Source organism: Panthera pardus, unplaced genomic scaffold, assembly GCF_024362965.1.
Source record: "Panthera pardus isolate Hobbes unplaced genomic scaffold, ASM2436296v1 HiC_scaffold_24, whole genome shotgun sequence".
In the NCBI taxonomy this organism is placed as follows: Eukaryota; Metazoa; Chordata; class Mammalia; order Carnivora; family Felidae; genus Panthera; species Panthera pardus.
In genome coordinates this window covers 77375920-77397915 of record NW_026526810.1, presented here as the reverse complement: position 1 = coordinate 77397915, position 21996 = coordinate 77375920, and the positions used below count along the sequence as shown (strand labels likewise).

Below are 21996 nucleotides of genomic sequence, written 5' to 3'. Positions count from 1 at the left end.
CAATTTGCAGGAACTTGAATGATGAAAAGATGCTTGGTGTCACTAAGAAACATCAAATGAAAACATTATGAAGATATGTTTTAGAGCTTCCACCAGTATTTTGTGTTGCCAAGAATGTGTTACCATAGCATTCTCATACACTACTAGAAGTACTGCTAACTTTTTCAACTACTTTAGAGAGAAATTTCTATTATTGAGTGAAGTTGCAAGTGAGTAATTTCATTCCTGGTAATATATCCTGGGGAAATTCACATGTCTACAGGAAGTCATGAACAAGAACCTTTATTATAATATTCCTGAGAATTGCAAAAAATTTGAAAACAAACCAAATGTCCTAACATAAGTAAGATTATTGGAACATAATGGAATAGTAAATATATAGCAGTTAACGTGAATTAATTAGAGCTATATAGATTAGTGTAGATGAATTTCAGAAGCTAATGTTGGATGTGAAAAATAACTTATAGGAAGGCTTATTTTGTATGATATATATAAATGTATGTTTTTTCAAAAACTATTAAACTTCAAACTTAACCAGATTTGATTAGTTTTCACTTACATTCTTTTTCTGTTCCATAATCCAATCCATGATGCCACACTGCATTTAGCATATATAGATTTTGTTTTTTTTAGGGGAGTTGATTAAAGACTGGGATTTACATAGTATTGCTTTAAGAAAATGAATTTGCTTGAACATAAGAGAATTGCAGATAAAACAGTTAAAAAAATTTTTTTTTAGTTTATTTTTGAGAGAGAGAGAGAGACAGAGTGCAAGCAGGGGAGGAGCAGAAAGAGAGGGAGACACAGAATCCAAAGCAGGCTCTAGACTCTGAGCTGTCAGCACAGAGCCTGATGAGGGGCTTGAGCCTATGAACTGGGAAATCATGACCTGAGCTGAAGTCAGAGGCTTAACTGACTGAGCCACCCAGGTGCCCCCAGTAAAAGTTTTATTTGAAATATTAAAGCTTATTTTTGTATGACAACTGAAACTTAACCAAATAAAATCTAGGCTTGATCTTTGTGTCTGTGTGTTTTGTATATGTATAATCTCGAGGTTATTAGAAAGAATAAAAAATACCGTATTGGAAAAAATAGCTGTGGAAAAAATTCTTGGTATAAGTTTTAAACGTATAAACCAACTCTAAATATTTTATTGATTTATAAATAAATACTCATAATATGAAAATATTTTTGGAAATAATTAATACCAAAATCTGGATAAAGACTGGGACAGTTTTTTTCTGGGGAAGGAAGGAAGGAGAATGATTTGAAATGGTTTCAAAGGAGGCTTCAATGATACTTGTTAGATAAAACCTCATAGATCATGTAAATAAATGAAAATTCGAAATTATAAGAAACACAGGACTGTGTTAGATATGTTCAGACCAAATGGTTGGTCTCTGGATGGTTATTAATGTAATTTTAGTATTTTATTATAGAATTGAAATATTGTATAAATTAAAAGAAACAAAGATGGATTTGAATATTCTGAAAAAGAAAATTAGCACAATGAAAATGTTTGTTAGGGAATATTAGAGTTACAGAAGTTTATGTGGTTAAATGAAAATTTTCTGCAGTGGTTTTTATTTGTATTAGTGATGGAGAAAGTACTTAATTATATTCTTAGTGTTAAATAAGAGATGTACAGAGATTGTTGTATTAAATGCAGTTTTGTGTTTAGGGTTTGTTTTGATAGAATAAATCATGTCTAATTGCAATAGATGATGTGTTGTAAAGGTGACTTTTTAAATTCCTTTCTGGTCCCAAGATTATGGCCAGAGGGATATCAGGGTCACCAAGAATAACTTGGAGGTTGCCAAGGACTTGTTTTAAAGTGTTTTCAAGTCTGACCGAGAACTCTGACATTTGGAAACAAGTAAGAAAATATGAATGTTTAAAATCATCTTTTCTTTTCAGGATTGATTTTAAAGAAACTACTCCACACAGGAAACTCCTTGAAGGTATGGTTGTCTTTCTTTTCTATGACTTTTTAAAAACTGAGTAAAGCATATAGTCTCTTGTTCTGCTTTTCCTACATCAACTTTTTTCCTAAAGAATTTTGAATTGTTTACTTAATTGAAGTGAATTGACTTAAAATATAGCAGCATACTCAGTATGTGTGAAATATGTACTAGGTTGATTAGGCTATTGAAAAACTATTGTTGGGGTGCCTAGGAGGCTCAGTTGGTTAAGTGTCTGACTCCTGGTTTCAGTTCAGGTCATGATCTCATGATTCTTGGGTTTGAGCCCCTCATTGGACTCTGTGCTGATGTTGGGGAGCCTGCTTAAAATTCTCTCTCCCTTTTTCTCTGCCCCTCCCTTTTTCTCTGCCTCTCCCTTGTTGTCTCTGTCAAAGTAAATAAAACAAAGAGAAAAACTGTTGTTTGCCAATGCATTGAGTGATTCACTAGAAATACTTTACTCTCTGATCCCAGAAGATAAAAACTATTTAGTCATTCAATAAATTATTCTTTATATTACCATAACTGTGCTTAGATGTAGAGAGAAATAAAGGATCTATATTAAAAAGTTGGTTTTATTTCTTTTTCATTATCTCATTGTGCTGTTATAAGAGAAGCTACCTTGTCTAAAAGCTTCTCATTGTAGGTTAAATGAAAGTTTCATATTGTAGGTAGGTTTGGTGTCAAGGCTTGGAATAACAGCATGAAGGATTAAGTCTTCCTAATTGTTATCTTGTTATCTCCCTAAACTATGAGGTTGGCAGCTGTTGAACAGCTTTGACAGTGGCCATTTACCAAGCTGTGGTAGGCCAATTTCCAAAGCTACCAGTGAGGTTAGGTTAGTGAAGAACTTGGTGTTTTCCTTGTCAGAGTTTGAATGTTTTTCTATCTTTTCCTGTTCTCTTCATGGGAGAGAATTTATGCATTGATTCAAATATTTGTTGTCTTCTGTAGATGGGTTATTGTTCTAGGTGCTTAGAGTAATAGGTCACAATTTCTGTTTTGCAGGTTAGCAGCAAGTAATAAGTACATGACATAATTTCAGAGAGTGGTAAGCCTTTTAAGGACAAGAACATTAACTTAGCAGTGCACCAGGATCCCCATTACGATTCTTCATTTTACCAAACTCATTATAGCAAGGAACAGTTATTGCCCTCTTTCTTCTTGTATTAGACCATCAGAAATGATTTTCTGATTTTTTACAAATGGAAATTACAGAATAAAGATTACCTGATGGCTTTCAGTAGTAAGAGGCCAAGTTTATTCTGTAGTTGTTCAAATCTATGAATTTAATTTTACAAGTAATGAGAGCTCAATAAATGACATGGATGTAATAGCGCTTCCTCCTTCCCTCCCTCCTTCCTTCTTCCTTCTTCCTTTTCTTTTTCCTTTCCCTCTTTCCTTCCTCTGTTTTGCAAAGTACCATTCTCTAATCATCTAAAGAATTTTGGCCTTAAAAGTAAGAAAATATTTCCATTATAAGTAAAAATACTGTTTTTATTTTATTTTAGATCAGGCGGGAAGGTGTTCGTCTTTTTTTATTATGGTTACAAGCTCTTCAGAATAACTGTAGCAAAGAACAACTTTGGATGTTTTCTTGCTTAATTCCCGGATTTTCAGCACTACAATCTGAACATGGACCTCGAACTTTAGATAATCTCATTAATCCTCCACTCAACCTTCAAGAAAGTAAGATTCATGAGATCTTATTCATTAGTATTTAAAATTTTTTGTGTAGTTAATACAGGTTTAAAATGTCTCTACATTTATTAACTGGGTAATTCAAGGCCATGTTGTAAAATGTAAGTTTTATTATTTTTTAGGTATGATGAGGCCAACAGATCAGATGATTGTCGTTAAAAAGAATATATAGTTACAGTTCCCAAGAGGAGAGGGCATGCCACACCAGGGAGGGTGGCCACATGGGGAAGTACCAGGGTCAATCAGGGGTAGGGTATCATAGGCAAGAGCCTGTATGATTTCTGTAGGTAGAATGTGTGAGGCAGTGTGAGCAGTTCTGCGGCTCATTTGGTAATTTTAGCAGGCTCAGGTGCAAACGGGCTTTCCCTCATTGTCACTCAGGTACCTGGGTGATTAGGTGAGGGGAATAGTGGCCTTGAGTGTGAGGGCCGAATAGAAGTGGGGAGTAGAGGTGTGTACTCTGGGCTGGATGGTTTGCACCTGGAAGGAATGTTCTCCAGCCCATGTTTATGATCTCTAGGAATTAGCTAGCTAGCCCTGAGAGGGCCATTCTTCTCTCCCTGGCCAACAAGTATTCTGGCATCAAAGCATCAGAAACACCTGGTTAATATAAGCCATTTTTACATTTATCTTTCATCTCTAATTCTCATATGTCCTCTTGTATCCTTGAGTTAATTTGGATGTACTTTGAAGTACAAGAGTATTTTATTTTGTGCCAAGAGGACTATAAAAAAACCTACTTTTGTGAACTTAATTACTGGGCTAATATTTACTGAGAAACAGGTTTAGGAATCTGCCTGTACTAAACTAGGTGCTGCTTAGGAAATATTTAAGAGAATTCAGCTAGTTGTTGGTTTTTTTGAATTTGCGGTTGTTACAATGAATGTTTTTGAATATTTGAAAATTTTTGAAAATGTAAATATTTCTTATTTTATACATGGGCTTTTGTAATCAAGGAACTAAGATGTTATCTTTTCTTTTTGAGAGGGAAATAGCATTTCCTTTTTTGAATAAAGCGTTACCTTAAAGGGTAATCGTGGTCATTACTAGAGTACTCTGTCCTTTAATTGATGAATAAGCTCATTATTTTTGCTGTTACTCATCATACTATGGAATTTTGGAATGGACACACTTAATGTGAATTTTAAAATATCATGAGAAGTTTTTTTTCAAGCAAGATTTACTCTTAAGCCCTTCATATCTGTCTGTCCATCCTTGTCACATTATCTCAGTCAAGGGCTTATGAAACAGCTGTTATTAAACTTCATGGTTGTTGTGATGGATCGTCCGGATGATCTCAGATTTATTTCAAGCTTCAGTCATTAGAACATTTTCAAGCAGTATTTGTTGCATATGTGTTTTACAGTTAATGTTTTTTGGACCACATTATTTCATTGTTAATTTTGTTTTGTAATTATACTGAACATTTCTTTTGTCTTTGGATAGCTCAAGTCACTATAGAGGAAATCACTCCTCTTGTCCCCCCACAATCAGGAGACAAAGGACAAGAAGATCTCACAAGCTATTTTCTTGAAGCACTTTTAAAATATATAGTAATTCAGGTATGTTTTATCTTCTTAAATATTACCCCTCTTACCATCATTTTTCCCTCTCTTACCATTGTTCTGTTAGAGTAGATATTTGCTTATTGTCCTGAAGGAGGACAAATTTTTGCTTTTGAAAATGTATGTTAGTATGCCTTTCCTGGAAAAAAAAAAATCATTGGAGGGATTATTAATCCCTTAGGGAGCTAGAGAGAGAAATTTTTAAGTAGACTGTTTCATGTATAAACCTTCTTATGTGGTCCAGTTTCTAATCCTTTCCTTTATAATCAGCAGCTGTGGTCTTTAAAAAAAACTAATAACTGGTTTAGGGATCAACCTGCCAAGAAGCCAGTAGGGAGGTAGGCTGAGAATGGGGTGTGGGTACAGGAATGTAATTTATACTTCAACCTGTTTGTACTGTAAATTTCTAAGTGAATGTATTTTGTAAGGTAACCTCTTCATCTCTGCATAGGAAATGTGCATGTTCTGATCAATGGGAACACTCAGCATATGTACATTTCTTGTAACTGTTCCAAACATAAAAATTCCCCATGCCTTAGAAACTAACATTATAAAGTTAATTTGGACCCTGAATGAGATTACCAAGATTTGAATCTGATTCCACATCTTACTGATAGTATGACCTTTGTTAAATTAACCTCTGTGGCCTAAAATAGACATAAAAATAATACATATCCTACTTTGGTGTTTGAGGGTTAAATAATTAGTGCAAAGTACTAGAATAAAAAAGTACATGATACAAGTAAGTGTTCTGTGAATAGTAGTTGTTACTGTCACTATTATTACCAGTTTTTCTTTTTTAAAAAGCAACTTTTACACTCCATATAGGTTTTTAAATGTTTTGCTGGTTTATTGAGATATAATTGGCATACAGTAAACTGCAATATTGAAATATACAATTTGATGAAATTTATTATATGTGTACAACATGCAGCCATCACCACAATCAATATAATGACCATATCACCCCTAAAAGTTCTCAGATGCCTTCGTAATATATCCTTTTCCACTCCTAACTGCTTCCTAATCGCAGGCAACTATTGATCTTTGTCACTATAGTTTGCATTTTCCATATTTTTATGTAAATGGAATCCTGTAGTACATACTTTTTTTTGGTCTGGCTTCTTTTTTCCATCATAAATATTTTGAAAATCATCCATATTGTTGTATATTTATAGTTTGGTTCTTTTTATTGCTGACTAGCTTTTCATTGTGTGGATATACCACGCTTTGTTATTCAGGTGATAATGAGTTTCCAGTTTTTGGCTATTGCAAATAAAACTGCTGTGAATATTGATAAACAAGTCCTTGTGTATACGTAGTTTCCTTTTTTGTGGGTAAATACCGTTAGTCAAACAGCTAGGTTGTAGAGTAGGTATATACTGATTTTTTAAGGCGCTACCAAGTGTTTTCCAAATGGTTGTGCCTTTTTACATTCCACTAGCAATCTATGAAACTTAAAAGTTGCATCACATCCTCATCAACAGTTGGTATGGTCACTATGTAATTTTAGCTATTCTAAAATGAATGTATAGTGGTATCTCACTGAAGCCTACTCTGCGCTTTTACCATCCCCCTACTTAGATATCTTCCTCCCCTACTGAAATTCTCACACCCTGTGTTTTACTGCTCTTTCCCCTTCTATCCTCACCTCCTTACTTCATGGACACTGTCCTCACCTCCTCGTGCTCAAAGTCCCCACTGGGCAACTGCCTCTACTATATCCCCTCCATTGGAGGCCCTACTTCTTATGCAAGCTCTGATTACCTGCACTTGACTGCCACTGCTTTTACTCCTTCTCTACTCTCACATATACCTATTTTGTATGACTTTTAAGGCTCAATTATTCAGGATGGGGCAATGGGGAAAAGAACATTCATATCTTTGTCATTAGTAGAGCCGAGTTTGAGTCAACTTTGAAAATTTTCCAGAGCATACTTTAACTTCTCTAAGATTTTTGAAATATAACTTATATAATGCATTTTCATGGCATTAAACCCTCATTTTAAGATTTGTCCTTTATATATATTTAGCGTGTATATCTTTAGAGTGTAATAGATTAGTGTATTGCTTAAGTAACCTTTTACAAGCTTGTTTATAATAACTAATAACTGTTTCTGTTTCATGGAATGATTCTCATTGTATTTTTTATTATTAGGTAAAAAGTTTAGAATGGAAGAACAAAGAAAACCAAGAAAGGGGATTTTCATTTTTGTTTTCACATTTTAAGAAATATTACTTGCCTTATATTTTCCCAAACATCTGCAAGGAGAATAGTTTATATCATCCTGTACTTGGTAAGTAGTCTTTGGAATTTTCTAAAAGATCACATGTAAGAATAAAATATACTTCATTGTAAAGCTGGCATTTGTTACCTGAAGAAGACGGATAACTTTAATATTTTTATTGATTCCTTAGAAATATACCTTGATTCATATAGAAAGTGGAATTCTATTAATAGGAAAGTTTCACTGAGAGTGAAGAGATTTTTTTTAAAAAACATATTCTTTGGGTCTCACCAATTGGAAAAGTTAACCTACCAGCAATATTTGTGATTATAAATTAAACTTAATTCTAATATTTGTATGATCCTTAAACTACATTATAAATTTTTTTAAGGCCACCCAAGGGTTTTATTTAGTATGTCTTATTTAAATTATGTATGAATAATTACAGTGTCATATGTTTTGATGATATATTATCCAGTATTTAGTGGCTGTGCCAAAATGGCTGTGTGAGCCTTAAAACTAGAACCTTCTTGACAAATGTTGGGTTAGAAGCAGACCTTCCATATATAGGAGGCACTGGCAGTCTGTATGTGGAAATGTTCTTTTTGAAGAAAGATTTTCCTATTTTAAGTTTTGCCAAGTTTAGGCAACTCATAGGTTTAGGCATAACCATTAGAGCTAGTAGAAAGGAATTAAATAAGAGTAGCAGATCTTTGCCATTGAGAACAATATTTACTTTAAAAATATTTTTGCTGTAAAAATCAAGGAAAAATTCTCATACTTTGTATTACTTCATAATTTGTGTCTCAGTCTTAGGTTAATTGAAGTGAGTTCTCATTAATTTCAAATGGCTCTGGAAGGTTCTCTACTTAGGCAAGATTCATTAAGCTTTTCAGTGATAAAATTGCAAAAACACGTTTCCATATATCAGCCATATATGGTTCACTCTTGTAGATTCCATGCTGATATCTAGCAAATTATTTTAAAATGTCATTTTTGTACCAAATCTACTTCTAAAACAAGAGTATCATGACAGGTGTTTTCTCAAATGTTTAAAAATGCATATTTATCTAAGCATAATTCTTATTTTGGTCTTTGTTTTCTTTTTATTTTTCATAGATATCCCACAGGTGAGACCAAAGCCACATTATGTTATGATAAAGAAGGATGCTGAAACCAATGAAGCAATCTATTGTACAAAGGAGCCTTTCATTAAGGCTCGGGTTATTGTCATTCGTTGGCTGGTTTCTTTCTGGCTTGAGCCAAAGCCACATACAGGACCTCATATTCCTGGGATGGAAGGTGAAGTCTTGCCAAAGAATATTCAGGTAATACACCACATAAGGCAAACTTGTTAAAGTAAAAATGGCTTAAGAGATATGTCTGTGGATTTAAATTGCCTTATGTGTAGAACACTTTTAAAGCAAATGATAGTATTTTCTTTGTATAAATGTATTTTATGAATCCAAATTTTAACAATTATTATAGAATTGATAGTTTTTTTTAATAAAAAATAAAACTTGGAAGACATAGAAGATAATTCTAGTCATATATGAGTCTCAGCTTTTAATTTGTTTCTGTATTTTATATTAGTTGTGCAGTATTAAAAATATTCTGAATTGTACATACAGATTCTTGCAGTTGGAAGCAATCTGTAATCAAATGGTTGTAGAACCATCATAATTCTTTTTAGATTTCCAAAGCATTCACAGAATGCTGACTTAAAATCTTATCTCCCAGGGTACTTGGCTGGCCCAGTCCATGGAGCTTGTGACTCTTGATCTTCGGGTTGTGAGTTCAAGCCCCGTGTTGGGTGTAGAGATTATTTAAATATAAAGTCTTGGGCGCCTGGGTGGCTCAGTGATTTAAGCACCCAACTTTGGCTCAGGGCATGATCTCACGGTTTGTGAGTTCAAACCCACATCAGGCTATCTGCTGTCAGTGCAGGAGCCCACTTTGGATCCTCTGCCCCCATATCTTCCTGTCACTCCCCACTTGCACGTTCTGTCTCTCTCAAGAATAAATAAACATTAAAAAAAAAATCTTTTTTAAAAAAAATTTTTAACGTATATTTTTGAGAGAGAGAGAGCATGAGCAGGGGAGGGACAGAGAGAGAGGGAGACAGAGAATCTGAAGCAGGCTCCAGGCTCTGAGCTGTCAGCACAGAGCCCGATGCAGAGCTCAAACCCACAAACTATGAGATTGTGACCTGAGCCGAAATCAGATGCTTAACTGACTGAGCCATCCAGGCGGCCCCCCAAAAAAGAAAATCTTAAAAAAATAACGCCTTGCCCTCATCTCATTTCCCCTTTTTTCAACAAGGGCACTGAGTCTAGAAATGTGATATAAAATTGTACGGCTATACAATGGAGGGACTAATCTATAAACTTCTAGTATTTCTTAATTAAATAGTTGGTCTTTTTCATACTTCATTATCACTTTCTCCTTTTTCCTCAGTGTGTGTTTTTCCTGAACTTATCTATATTACAGTATTTATTTTATAATTTTTATTTTCCTTTTCTCAGATTTTCTTCATTTAGTTTAAAATATCTTATACTGTGTGTGTTTTTGTATGATTTCTTAAATCTTTCACAAATTAAGTGGAGGTATAAAGTGGGTGTTTAATTGATTAGCACTCAGAATATTTCAATTATATTCCCCCTTAGCCTTTATTTATCTGCAGCCGACTATGGGTATGTTTTCCCTAAAACTTTGTTTCAATGTCTCTACACAGAATTATTAAATATAGAAACTCTCAAGCAGAACTATTTTCCATGATCTCAGAACTTAATGCACTAAAATGGAGGTTTTGATTAGGAAGGCATATTTGAGATTATTTACTTAAACCCTCTTGTTTTATAGACGACAAAACTGAGACTAAAAATTGAGTAACTTAATGGAAACGAATTTGCCATACCATGATATAGTGCTACTACTATCATAACATGGTAGTAATTTCCTTATCACCAACCTTACTTTATCGCTAGTCTTAGGCTTCATCTTTAGTCATGGTGAAAAATCTTTTAAGTTAGTAGAATATAGAATGTTCTCTTGAGTTTGTTTCTTTCTTTCCTTTCTTCCTGCCTGCCTACCAGCCAGTCAGCCTATCTTCCTTTGTTCCTCCTTCCCCGTTTCCCTTCCTTCCTTCCGATTTTATTTTTAAGTAATCTCTACACCCAGCATGGGGCTCAAACTTACAACCCCAAGATCAAGAGTCACATATTCTACCAATAGCCAGCCAGGCACCTCACTCTTGAGTTTTTTTTTTATATTTTCTTTAGGTGTCATTTCTACTTCTGTCATAATTTTTTTTTTGCCATTCCTTTGTTTTTTTGTAACTTGTTTGTACTGCAAACATTCTAAAAGCAAATTTAGATGGATAGATGATTAGTGAGTATCACTATATTACTTATGTGTTGAATTATTTGGATTGCCACTTAATTATTTAGAATGGATTCTAAATGAAATCTATGCCTGGGGTGCCTGGGTGGTTCAGTCCATTGAGTGTCCATCAGATTCTTGATTTTGGCTCAGGTCATGATCCCAAGGTTGTGGGATCAAGCCCTGCATGGGCTCCATGCTGAATGTGGAGTTTGCTTAAGGTATTCTCTCCCCCCCCCCCCCACCCTTGTTCTCCTTTCTACCTGTCTGCCCTGCTCACTCATTCTCTCTTTGAAAAAAAAAAAAAAAAAGTCTATGATCTATGCCCAGTTTTAAACAATAGTGTAAGTTATTTGTGAAATGCTTTGAGTTCTACCAGTATTTGCTATTAGAAAGCAAAATCCCAGGGTGCCTGGGTGGCTCAGTAGGTTAAACATCCAACTCTTGATTTCGGCTTAGGTCATGATGTCACAGTTCGTGAGCTCGATCCCTGCATCAGGCTCCTTGCTGGCAGCATGGAGCTTTCTTGGGAGTCTCTCTCTCCCTCTCTCCTGCCCCTCCCCTGCTCTTGGCTTCTCTCTCTGTGTCTCAAAATAAATAAACTTTAAAAAAAAAAAAGCAAAATACCAAATTAAATGATTATGATACTCTCCCTCTTTTCTTTTTATTTTAGAGAGCAGCTGCTAGTTTGGTATCCAGAGAAGAAAACAAAAATGATAATGCTGATAAAGCAGATAGAACTACAGAACCAGAACAGTCCCATTCTAATACAAGCACTCTCACGGAGCGAGAACCTAGCTCATCCAGTCTCTGCAGTATTGATGAAGAACATCTCACAGACATTGAAATAGTTCGCAGAGTTTTTTCTTCTAAAAGAAGTAATGTAAACTTTGTCACAGAGATATTTCGTCAGGTAAAGTATCTTTCAGTAATTTTAATTTCTAATGTAGACTTTGGTTTTTAATGTTGAATATACTGACTTTGAGCTATTTAAAATTCCTAATAGAAATGTTTGTTTGTTTGTTTTAAGTTTATTTCTTTTGAAAGAGAGAAAGAGAGAGCATGAGCAGGAGAGGGGCAGAGAGAGGGAGAGAGAGAATCCCGAGCAGGCTCCAACACTGTTAGTGCAGAGCCCGATGCAGGGCTCAAATTCACAAACTGTGAGATCATGACCTGAACCAAAACCAAGAGTTGGACACTTCACCAACTGAGCAACCTAGGAGCCCCTTAATAGAAATGTTTTTTAAAGTTCATATTTAATTTTAAATTTAATTTTAATTTTAAAATTTGCTATTTTAATCTTTTAATATTTTCTATTATTTATATTTTTTAGTTTATGATGAGTTTAGTTTAATAACCAACCATGCTCCTTCTTCTGTTATTAGAACAGTTTTCTTACTCACTTTCCGGTTTGAAACTTTATTTCCTACCATTTGATTAGTAAATTAAAATTATTTTATCTTTTATTCTCTACAATCAGTAAAAAGTGGTTTATGAGTATAAGAAGGAATGTTTTCATTGCCTTTATCCTCCTCTCAGAGGCTCAGTTTTGTCCTCTAAGGCATTCTGAAATTAAAGTTGCGTAAGGTAGATATTTGGGGACTAAAAGAAATGGAGAGAAAGAAAAAGAATAAAAAGTATCATATAAGGATAGCTAGAAATTCCTAAGTCTTAGCACATTCTCAATTACATAGAAATTTTATGGAAAATAAACCTTATAAAAACTAATCATTTGCTCTTAATAGCAAAGGTACTTAACTTTTGCAGGTAAACATCATTGAGTTTTGTAGCTGAAGGGGATCATTCAAGTCTCACAGCAAGGAAGTGGTAGATTTGGGACTAAAACTCCCAGATCCTGGTTCCCCTGGCAGTGCTGTTTATACCACATTGCCTTCACTTGCAAGGGAGCTGTCTAGGCAAAGCACATCTTCACCTCATATACGTATTTATTGATATGCAAAACAGAGGCATCATTAGCTTTGTAAAGAAACAAACTTGCCTTGGCTTGTTTCAGCGGCACAAACACTAAACATTAGAATGATACAGAGAAAATTAGCATGGCACCTGCACAAGGACCACAGGCAAATTCATGAAGGGGTTCTATATTTTTGTGTTCATGAGTACAAATGTATACAATTATGTACAAATTGATTGTTTCATTCAACCCCAATAAAGTGACTATCACAATAAAAAAAAAAAAAGGAGACCAACTTGCCTTACCATTTTGTCCAGCTTTGGCAGTGGTTCTGGTTGCCAAATTTTACAGTTTGAGTTGATAGACTATTTGACAAATGGGAAGGGAAAGATATTTGGCAAATAATGTTGGAATAATTTACTTGTGGGAGAAATCAAAGCAAGCTTATAGAACTATTCGGGTTTTCGAGTAATAAAGTTTGTGTAAGTTTATTTTTCTAGGAATTTGTTCATTGCATTTGTTTTCAGATTTGACAAAAAGTTCATTACATTCTTTTATAAACTTTTTAATATCTGAAGCATTTATATTCATGTTCCTCCTTTTCATTCCTGTTAGTATTTATTTGTCTTTTTTTTTTTTTTTTAAATGATTCTTGCTAGAGATTTGTCATTTTATTAGTCTTTTCAAGAATGAGCTTTTGGCTGTTAGTCCTCTCTGTTTTATACTTGTTTTTCTGTTTTATTATTTTTTGCTCCTTGTTATTTCATCTTTCTACTTGATTTTGTTTTTTTTTCCCCCTAGCTAATTAATTTTATTCTCACATTTTTCTCAAATGATTTTTGAGGCTATTAATTTACCATATGTACTGTTTTATCTATATTTTACAAATTTTGGTGTATAGCATTTTTTGTTATTCACATGTAAATATTTTCTAATTTTCATGTTAATACCTTCTTTGACCTTTGCAATATTTATCAATTTGTGTCTTCCAAACAGTTTTCTGGGTTTTTTTTTTCTTACAAATTTTGATGTGATTCTTTTAGAGAATATAGTCTGTATGATACTAGTTATTTACAATGAATTGAAACTTATGGCTCAGAATGTAGTCATTTCTCATAAATGTCCTGTGTGCTTGGAAAGAATGTATGCTTCTCTGTTGAGTTCAGTGATCATTAACGTCTGAACTTTTCTATATCCTTACTAAAGGTTTTTGGTCAGTTTGCCCTTACAGTTATGGAAGTCTTATACTCTGATGATTTGTCAGGTTTATCTTTGTAGCTCCATAAATTTTTCTTTGTATATTTTCAAGCTGTATAATTAATAATTAAATACATACAAGTTGAAAGTTTTATATTTAAATGTGGCTCAGCTGTTTAAGCATCTGACTCTTGTTTTTGGCTTAGGTCATGATCTCATGGTTTATGAGTTCGAGCCCCATGCACAGTGCAGAGCCTGCTTGGGGCTCGCTCTCTCTCTCTCTCTCTGTTCCTCCCCCACTTTGCTCTCTCTCTTTCAAGATAAATAAACCTAAAAAATTTTTTTTGAATGTGAATTAAACATTTTATTTTTATGGCCCTTTTCACCTACAAAAATTATTTTTGCACAAAGTCTATTTTATTTACTATTAGTGGATTTATACCACTTTTTTTTTTTTAAGTTTATTTATTTTGAGAGAGAGAGAGCGAGCGAGCAGGGAAGTGACAGAGAGAGAGGAAGAGAGAAACAATTGCAAACAGGCTCCATGCTGGCAATGCAGAGTCCAACACGGGGCTGGAACTCACTAACTGAGATCTTAACCTGAGCCGAAACCAAGAGTTGGATGCTTAACTGACTGAGCCACCCAGGTGCCCTAACTTTCTTTTTATTATGAACTAGCCTCTGGGGTGGCTGGCTGGTTCAGTGGGTAGAGCATGGAACTCTTGATCTCAGGGTCATGAGTTCAAGCCCCCTGTTTAAAAAAAAAAAAAAAAAAAAGAAAGAAAGAAAGAAAGAAAAAAAAAGTAGCCTCATACATTTTTTTAAACAATCTTTTAATTTTTAACTCTTTTATATCATTAGATTTTGTATGCCTCTTGTAAATATGGTTTGATTTTTAAAAATCTTTGTCTTTTAAATGGAATATTTATATTTATTATCATTGTTATGTTTGGATTTATTGGTAGCATCTTATTTTGTTCTATTTTTTTTATCATGTCTGTATTTCTTTTGTGTCATTGTCTTATTTTTTGCTTTCTTTTTAATTGATACTTTTTCACTTTGTATTCTTTTACTGTTACTTGGTTTGAAAGTTATATTCTATTTCTTTTTCTTCAGCGATTATTGTATAAATTTTAACATACATAATTCACTTTCCAAGGACTAAAGTTATTTTTTTACCCTTTTTCTAATCAGTACAAGGATCTTAGAACCTTATTACTCTTAATTTTCCCCCCCCCCAACTTAACCTATTGTTATTATTGAATAATTCAGTTCTATTTTATGTGGTTGTGGTTTAACTCCAGTATTATTATTGTTCTGTGCATTCAGTATTGATTTACGTTTAGTTATCTGTTTATCATTTTCTGTGATTATGATATCTTCCCTTCCAGATTTTTTAGAATCACTTTCCTCTGCTTGAATGAAGTTCATCATTTAGTGGATGATTCATCATTTTAGTGGATGTCTGTTGGTATCAAATACTAAAAATTTTTGCCTGTCTGAAAATGCCTTTTATTTTTGAAAGACTTTTTCTACTGGACATAGACTTCTAGATTAACAATTATTTTCACCCAGCACATTTTAGATACTCAGATACTTTCCCACTGTTCTTTGTTTTACGTTGTTGCCGTTGAGATGTCAACCAGCAGTTGAACTAATAAGTCAGCTATCTTTGCTCTGGCTCTTTTTAATATCTTCTTTTAGTATTTGGCATTTTACATTTTACTGTGGTATGCCCAGATCTAGGTTTCCTTTCATTTATTCTTTAGGGGATATTTTAGGCATACTTCATTTATGGATTAATATATTTTGGCAATTCTGGAAAATTTTCGGCCATTATCTCTTTAAATATTGCCTCTGTCCCATCTTTTTCTTGTCTTTCCGGGACTCTGGCAAGATGAATGTTAGATCTTTTTTACCTTAAGTGTCTGTTAACCTCTCATTCATATTTTCCATCCCTTTGTCTCTCTATGCTACATTCTGGGTACTTCTTTTTTAATTACAACTGCTTCTGGAAATTGGCAAGTCTGCTCAATTTTATTGTTTCTAGTTCTTATGTTTTACTTATTTATACTAAACATAGTTATTTTATATTGGTTGATCATTGTAATATTCCTGAGGTGTTTGTAGATCTGATCATACCATATTTTGTTTCTATGTTCTCTTTCTTATTGTGGTGTATTCTCTTAAGGTTTCTTCCAATATTTCATGATTTCAGAAATTTAGAATTTTGACTCTGAGCTTTTTCATCTTACATCTTTATTTGCTGATTTGGTTTATTAAAGGTTGATTCTCTCAGAAGTGAGTTGCATTTGCTGCTTCTGGGTGCAAAGAGACACTAACAACCTGTCGTTAAACTGAATCCTTGATTTGAGGTTCAAGCTAGCCACATAATATGAACACAGAATATAAAACTATGTTAAGGCTAGCTTTTAGTTACAGTGTGTCTGGGGAGATTTTTGTTGTTATTGTTATCTACTCTGCATCTAGATATGGGCAGTTTTCTTTACAAACTTTTAATGGTTGGGTTTATTTCTCATTCAGCATTGCACTGACAGTATGTAGTTCTGACTTTGTTTAGTTTTCCTGTTGTTCTCCCTGCTTTGGCACAATAGGTCCATGGAAACCAAAGTAATTGGTTCCACTCAGAGTGAAAGCCAGCTTTCTTGCTCCTCCTAAAACTTAGCTCACTGAGTTTGGATTTCATATAAATTTTATTTTTGAATATTTTTTTCTGCTTTTTGGCTTATCAATGCATTTAAAAAGATTAAATTTGGGGCACCTGGGTGGCTCAGTTGGTTAAGCATCCAACTCTTGATTTTGACTCAGGTCATGATCTTGGGGTCATGGGATTGAGCCCCGTGTCAGGCTCCATGCTAAGCATTGAACATGCTTGGTCTCTCTCCCTCTCTTTCTCTCCCTTCCCCTCTCACACTCTATGTAAATAAATAAACATAAAAAATTAAAATAACAAAAAGATTAAATGTATTTTTAATATACATTTTGATTTTTCAATCAGAAGGTTTGTTGAGTTACTAGTCCACCATACTCTTGGAAACAGAATTCCCCTTATTGAGTTTTTAATAATGCTCTTTATATTTAAATTTTTTTAATTTGCATTTGCTTATTTTTCACATCTGCCCTAGTCCCTTTTTGCAGTGGCTCATTCATTCTTTATTCATATTCATTTTCTTAAGTAAAACATGTTAAAAATTTTCATTTTATATTCCTTATTCTACTACCTCTATCAGCTAGTTTTTGTAGTTTTGGCCTTCTTGGTTGTTGTTTCTGTTTTCACCCCTATTTGTTTATTTTGGGTTTTTGTGTTACGGATTTACATTTCTGTGGAATTTTGTGGGAATTACTTTGAAACTTGGGTTGAAAGATGTGTTCCTCTAGGGAAGAAATGCTCTTGCTTCTCCCAGGTATTTGGTGGTCCTGTCAACCTTGGTTTACTTTATTTATTTTTAATTTAATTTTATTTTAATTTTTCAGTAAGCTCTATTGTATGCCCAGCGTAGATCTTGAACTCATGACCCTGAGATTAAGAGTCACATACTCTACCAAATGGGCCAGCCAGGCATCCCAGCCTCGGTTTACTTTAAATTATAATTCTCAGTTTATGATTCTTCCTACTTTGCACCACTCAAAGTTATGTGATGATCAGCCTGAGAATATGAATTTGCAGGAAAGGGTGTTCTTCCCTCCTATTCCCCTACACTAAGTCAGTAGACAAGTTTCCTCACTGACTCTTCTCTGGAGTTGAGATTTTTTGCCTTCCCCTCCTAGCTCACCTTTGTATTCAGGTTGCCTACATTGGTGTCAGTTTTACACATAGAAGCCTGATCTGTCTCTCCCCTCTGAACAGGTAGCTATTTAAACCCAACACTCTAGGCTATCCAGGGCAATAGCCAGCAGCTTCATTGCTCACTTGCTGTCTGGATTAATACACACATTTTGGTCTAGACTCAGAATATCCTTACAAGCTGAGCCATTCATTTAAAAAGGTCTGTTGTATTTTTTGATGTGACAGTTTTTAGGTGTTATATGCAGGAAGATTCCAGGATATCTTTTAAATGATATTGCTGGAGACTGAAGTCCTCGGAGATGTTTTTATTCTGATAATTATTTTTTAAGTGATTTTTAAGGCAAAACTTAAGGAAAAATAAATTTGAGGATGGTGACACCAATGGATCATTCATGTTTTGAAAAGGGATTAATTTCTAAGATTAGGTATATATTGGGAAAGCTATTTTTACTTGCAGTAATGCTGATAAATTTTCAAAATTGAGAATTTGTGAAATAGTTTCTTTCCTTACTTTGAAGGCTCAGATGTTCCACAATATAGATAAAATACTCCATTAATTATCAGGTATATGACCATGTAATGACTTTGCCCCTAGCAGTCCCAGCTAGAGCACAAGTCTTTCTATAGGCAAATAAGTTTAGTAGAAATATGTTTACTTAATGTTTCTCAAAATTATCATCCTCAAAGCTTTCACAATTACTGTTTTCCCTATCTGAATTTCCATCCTTCAACCCTCCTTTCTTTCCTCTTTACCCTTTATTCCTTTTTTTTCTAACCTGATACTCATCTTTTATTACTTCTAAATATGGCTACACCGGAGAAGTCTTCCATGACCACCCAAAAATAGATGCACCTGTATGCATATGCACACACACAGACACATGCACACATACACACACATAGTAAGTATCTTTTTATGATGTTTTTGAAAATTATTTTCTTCATAGTACCTCTTCTGAGTTTTATATTTATTTAAAAAATTATTTTTAAAATTTTAATCTTTTTTTCTACCTTCCATGAATACTTCTCATATTCATTCATCATATCCTCAGTGCCTGGCATAGAGTAGACACCTAATAAATATTTGGTGAATGAATCAAGAAGTTCTGTAACTGTTGAGTACCAGGTACTTTATTAGTGCTACCTGAGGGCTAACATTTATTTCTAGAAACTAACTCTTGAAATAATTTGTTATATAGTTGATGATGTTATTTTAGGGCCAGTGTAATGATTGAGTTTTACCTCAGATGAAGATATTTATATTGTTATTTGTCTTTAAAACAAAGATACAACTATAAAGCATAAAATCCCCCAAATCATTTGAAATGATAAAGTTATTCTTTATGTTCAATAGAAAGACATATATACACTCCAGGCATTATATATTTATGTCTGTATATGTATAATTATATCTGTATATGATTATACCTACATATATAATATTTCATACATATGTATATAATTATATGTGTGTGTAAATTTTTTTTCTGCAAAGTCACTTTAAGGCAATAGATTGAAAACTGTGGTTTGAGGCTTCTGGGAAGTCAAAACTATTTTCATGACAAAATAAGATTTTATTTACTTTTTTCACTGTCATTTTTTCATGAGTGTGAAGTAAAGTTTTCCAGAGATACCTGATATGTGCTATTGTGTCAGATTGAATGCAGAAACAAGCAGATAAGAGAATCCAACTGTCTCCCATTTATTTATTTATTTTTAAATGTGTATTTATTTGAGGGAGGGGGCAGTGAGCAGAGGAAGGGCAGAGAGAGAGGGAGAGAGAGAATCCCAAGCAGGCTCCATCTCAGGATCTTGAGATCCTGAGCTGAAATCAAGAGTCAGATGTTAATCGACTGAGCCACCCAAGTGTCCCCCCACTGTCTTTTATTAAGCTAAACATTAATGATATTTGCAAAAATGTAAAGCAATGTATTTTGGAAAACCTGTTATTTGTGTTAACATATAGTAGGGTAGGGGTTCTGAGATCAAAATGCAAACCACTGCTTTCAGAAGACAGTGGGGTGCCTGGGTGCCTCAGTTAGTTAAGCATTGGACTTTGGCTTGGGTCATAATCTCACGGTTTGCGACTTTGAGACCCTCGTCAGGCTCTCTGCTGACTCAAGCTCAGAGCTTGGAGCCTGCTTCAGATTCTGTGTCTCCTTCTCTCTCTGCCCCTCCCCCACTCGGTCAGTCTCTCTCTTTTTCTCTCTCTTTCAAAAATAAACATTAAAAAAAATTTTTTTAAGTTAAAGAAGAAAATAAAAAAGAAGACAAAAAATTTCCCGGGTCTGCTGAATGCTCCCTGTACTTGATTTATCTTAAAGAATGTGTTTATCATAATCTGGGTTGATTAATAATACAAAAATATTAAAAATTCAGAGATCAGCATGTTTTATTACTGTTTATTCACTGAAGAAGAGAGTCATAGCTACCAAATTCACAAAACTGGATCAGATTATCTTCAGCTAATACTGTTAAATATTTGATTTTTCTTTCTCCTGTTGTTTTGATTCCATCTCCATGTAGTTTTTGTTTGTGTCGTAGTTTTATGGTCATAGAATCAAAACTGGAGATGACCTCTTGTAGGTCTATCTACAAACAAAATTTGCTGAACATATAGATTTAAATATGTTTTTTGAATGATAACTTTCCTTATTATCAGTTAATAATTGATGTGATTGGTGCTTCTTCATAGGGACAAGGTGCTGATGTATGGTTTTGAATGTTCTGGTTTCTGTGACAGTTATTTCTCATTGTAAATGTATAAATCGGCACTCTGGTTTTTATGCATCCGTTTTTTTGGCCATGGCTAATCTCAGTCTTTCCATAAGATTCATATTTAGTGTGTTGGCAAAATCAGACTTTAGAGCCTACAAGGACAAAGGTTATATACACTCTGGGTTTTAGTAAATTCTTTAGGCCACTTGGGATATGGTGTGACAGTTTATGCGTTAATAAATACCAGCTCTGGATATTATTAATATTTTTTAAATGATTAAAACTTTATGTTTTAGATCAGCTTTAGGTTAATAGTAAAATTGAGCAAAAACTACAGAGGGTTTTCATGCTAATTTTAAAAAAGTTCATTTTTCAGTATCTGAGAATAAAACTTTGAGATTTTTTTCTTATACTTTGAATCTTTTTATTTTTTTAACATATTCTATTTTTTTGAGAAAGAGAAAGTGCGCAGGGGAGGGTCAGAGAGAGAGAGAGGGAGGTAGAATCCAAAGCAGGCTCCAGGCTCTGAGCTGTCAGCACAGAGCCCGACGTGTGGGGCTCGAACCCACAAACCACGAGATCATGACCCGAGCCAAAGTTGGACTCTTAATCGACTGAGCCACCCAGGCGCCCCTATACTTTGAACCTTTTTAAGAAAGCTGAGATGTTGCTGCAATTATGAAATAAATATTCTTAGAGCAGACAGTGATGATCCAAATCATATCATTGACCATTAAGCTGCTAGAATATGAGAATGAGAGTTTGGGAATGAGTTTGTTTCTTTAGATAAAAGAAAGTAGCAAGTATGTAAATTGCTAGGGAATTAACAACAGCAAATAAATAAAAGTTACCAAAACTGCATTAAATGTCCTGTTGATATTACACATTAACTTTTCATCGTTATCTTGGAAAGCTGATTTTCTTGGTTAGTTTCATTCAGATAAAGTACTTGACCCCATGATAATTACTAAATATACCTACTAATAGCTCTATAGGAGGAAGTGCCAGGGTTTTAGGTAAAGGTCTTGTGGCTTTTAGAGTTGAAATTAATAGGTACTGGTTGTAAAAGGAAAAATTAAAAGCAATTTAATTCCATTTCTGTGTGTAAAGAGAAAGTCCAGTAAAAATGTAACCACATGAACACAAACATGCATAAAGAAAGGAATTTGGGTAGTGAGATTAAGAGTATTTTTACTGTTGGGGCCCCTGGGTGGCTCAGTCAGTTGAGTGTCTGACTTCAGCTCAGGTCATGATCTCATGGCTTGTGAGTTCGAGCCCCGCGTTGGGCTCTGTGCTGACAGCTCAGAGCCTGGAGCCTGCTTCATGTTCTGGGTCTCCCTCTCTCTCTCTGTTCCTCCCCCACTCACTCTGTCTCTGTCTCTCAAAAATAAATAAACGTTAAAAATTTTTTTTAAAAAAAGAGTATTTTTACTGTTTTGTTTTTGCCTGTCTGAATTGTGTAAAAAGTTTTTTTATTGTGAATATGTTACATTTTTGTGATGAAAATATTTACTTTTTTTTA

At 34.1% G+C, this 21996-nt stretch overlaps 1 protein-coding gene and 1 non-coding gene across 7 annotated transcripts in view; both read left to right on the top strand.

The window, feature by feature from the left end:
• The window catches only part of RALGAPA1 (Ral GTPase activating protein catalytic subunit alpha 1), a 265198-nt gene that overhangs the window by 56838 nt on the left and 186364 nt on the right, over positions 1–21996 (top strand). For all 6 annotated transcript variants that reach the window (XM_053889353.1, XM_019426141.2, XM_019426152.2 and 3 more), the window contains exons 5-10: positions 1918–1961; positions 3473–3650; positions 5109–5224; positions 7386–7524; positions 8575–8783; positions 11510–11749. In XM_053889353.1, the coding sequence (XP_053745328.1) occupies positions 1918–1961; positions 3473–3650; positions 5109–5224; positions 7386–7524; positions 8575–8783; positions 11510–11749 (926 nt within the window). The remainder of the gene's footprint in view (positions 1–1917; positions 1962–3472; positions 3651–5108; positions 5225–7385; positions 7525–8574; positions 8784–11509; positions 11750–21996) is intronic.
• LOC128773166 (U6 spliceosomal RNA) lies at positions 12843–12946 on the top strand. Its single transcript, XR_008417447.1, has one exon. It is a non-coding gene; the product is annotated as a U6 spliceosomal RNA (small nuclear RNA).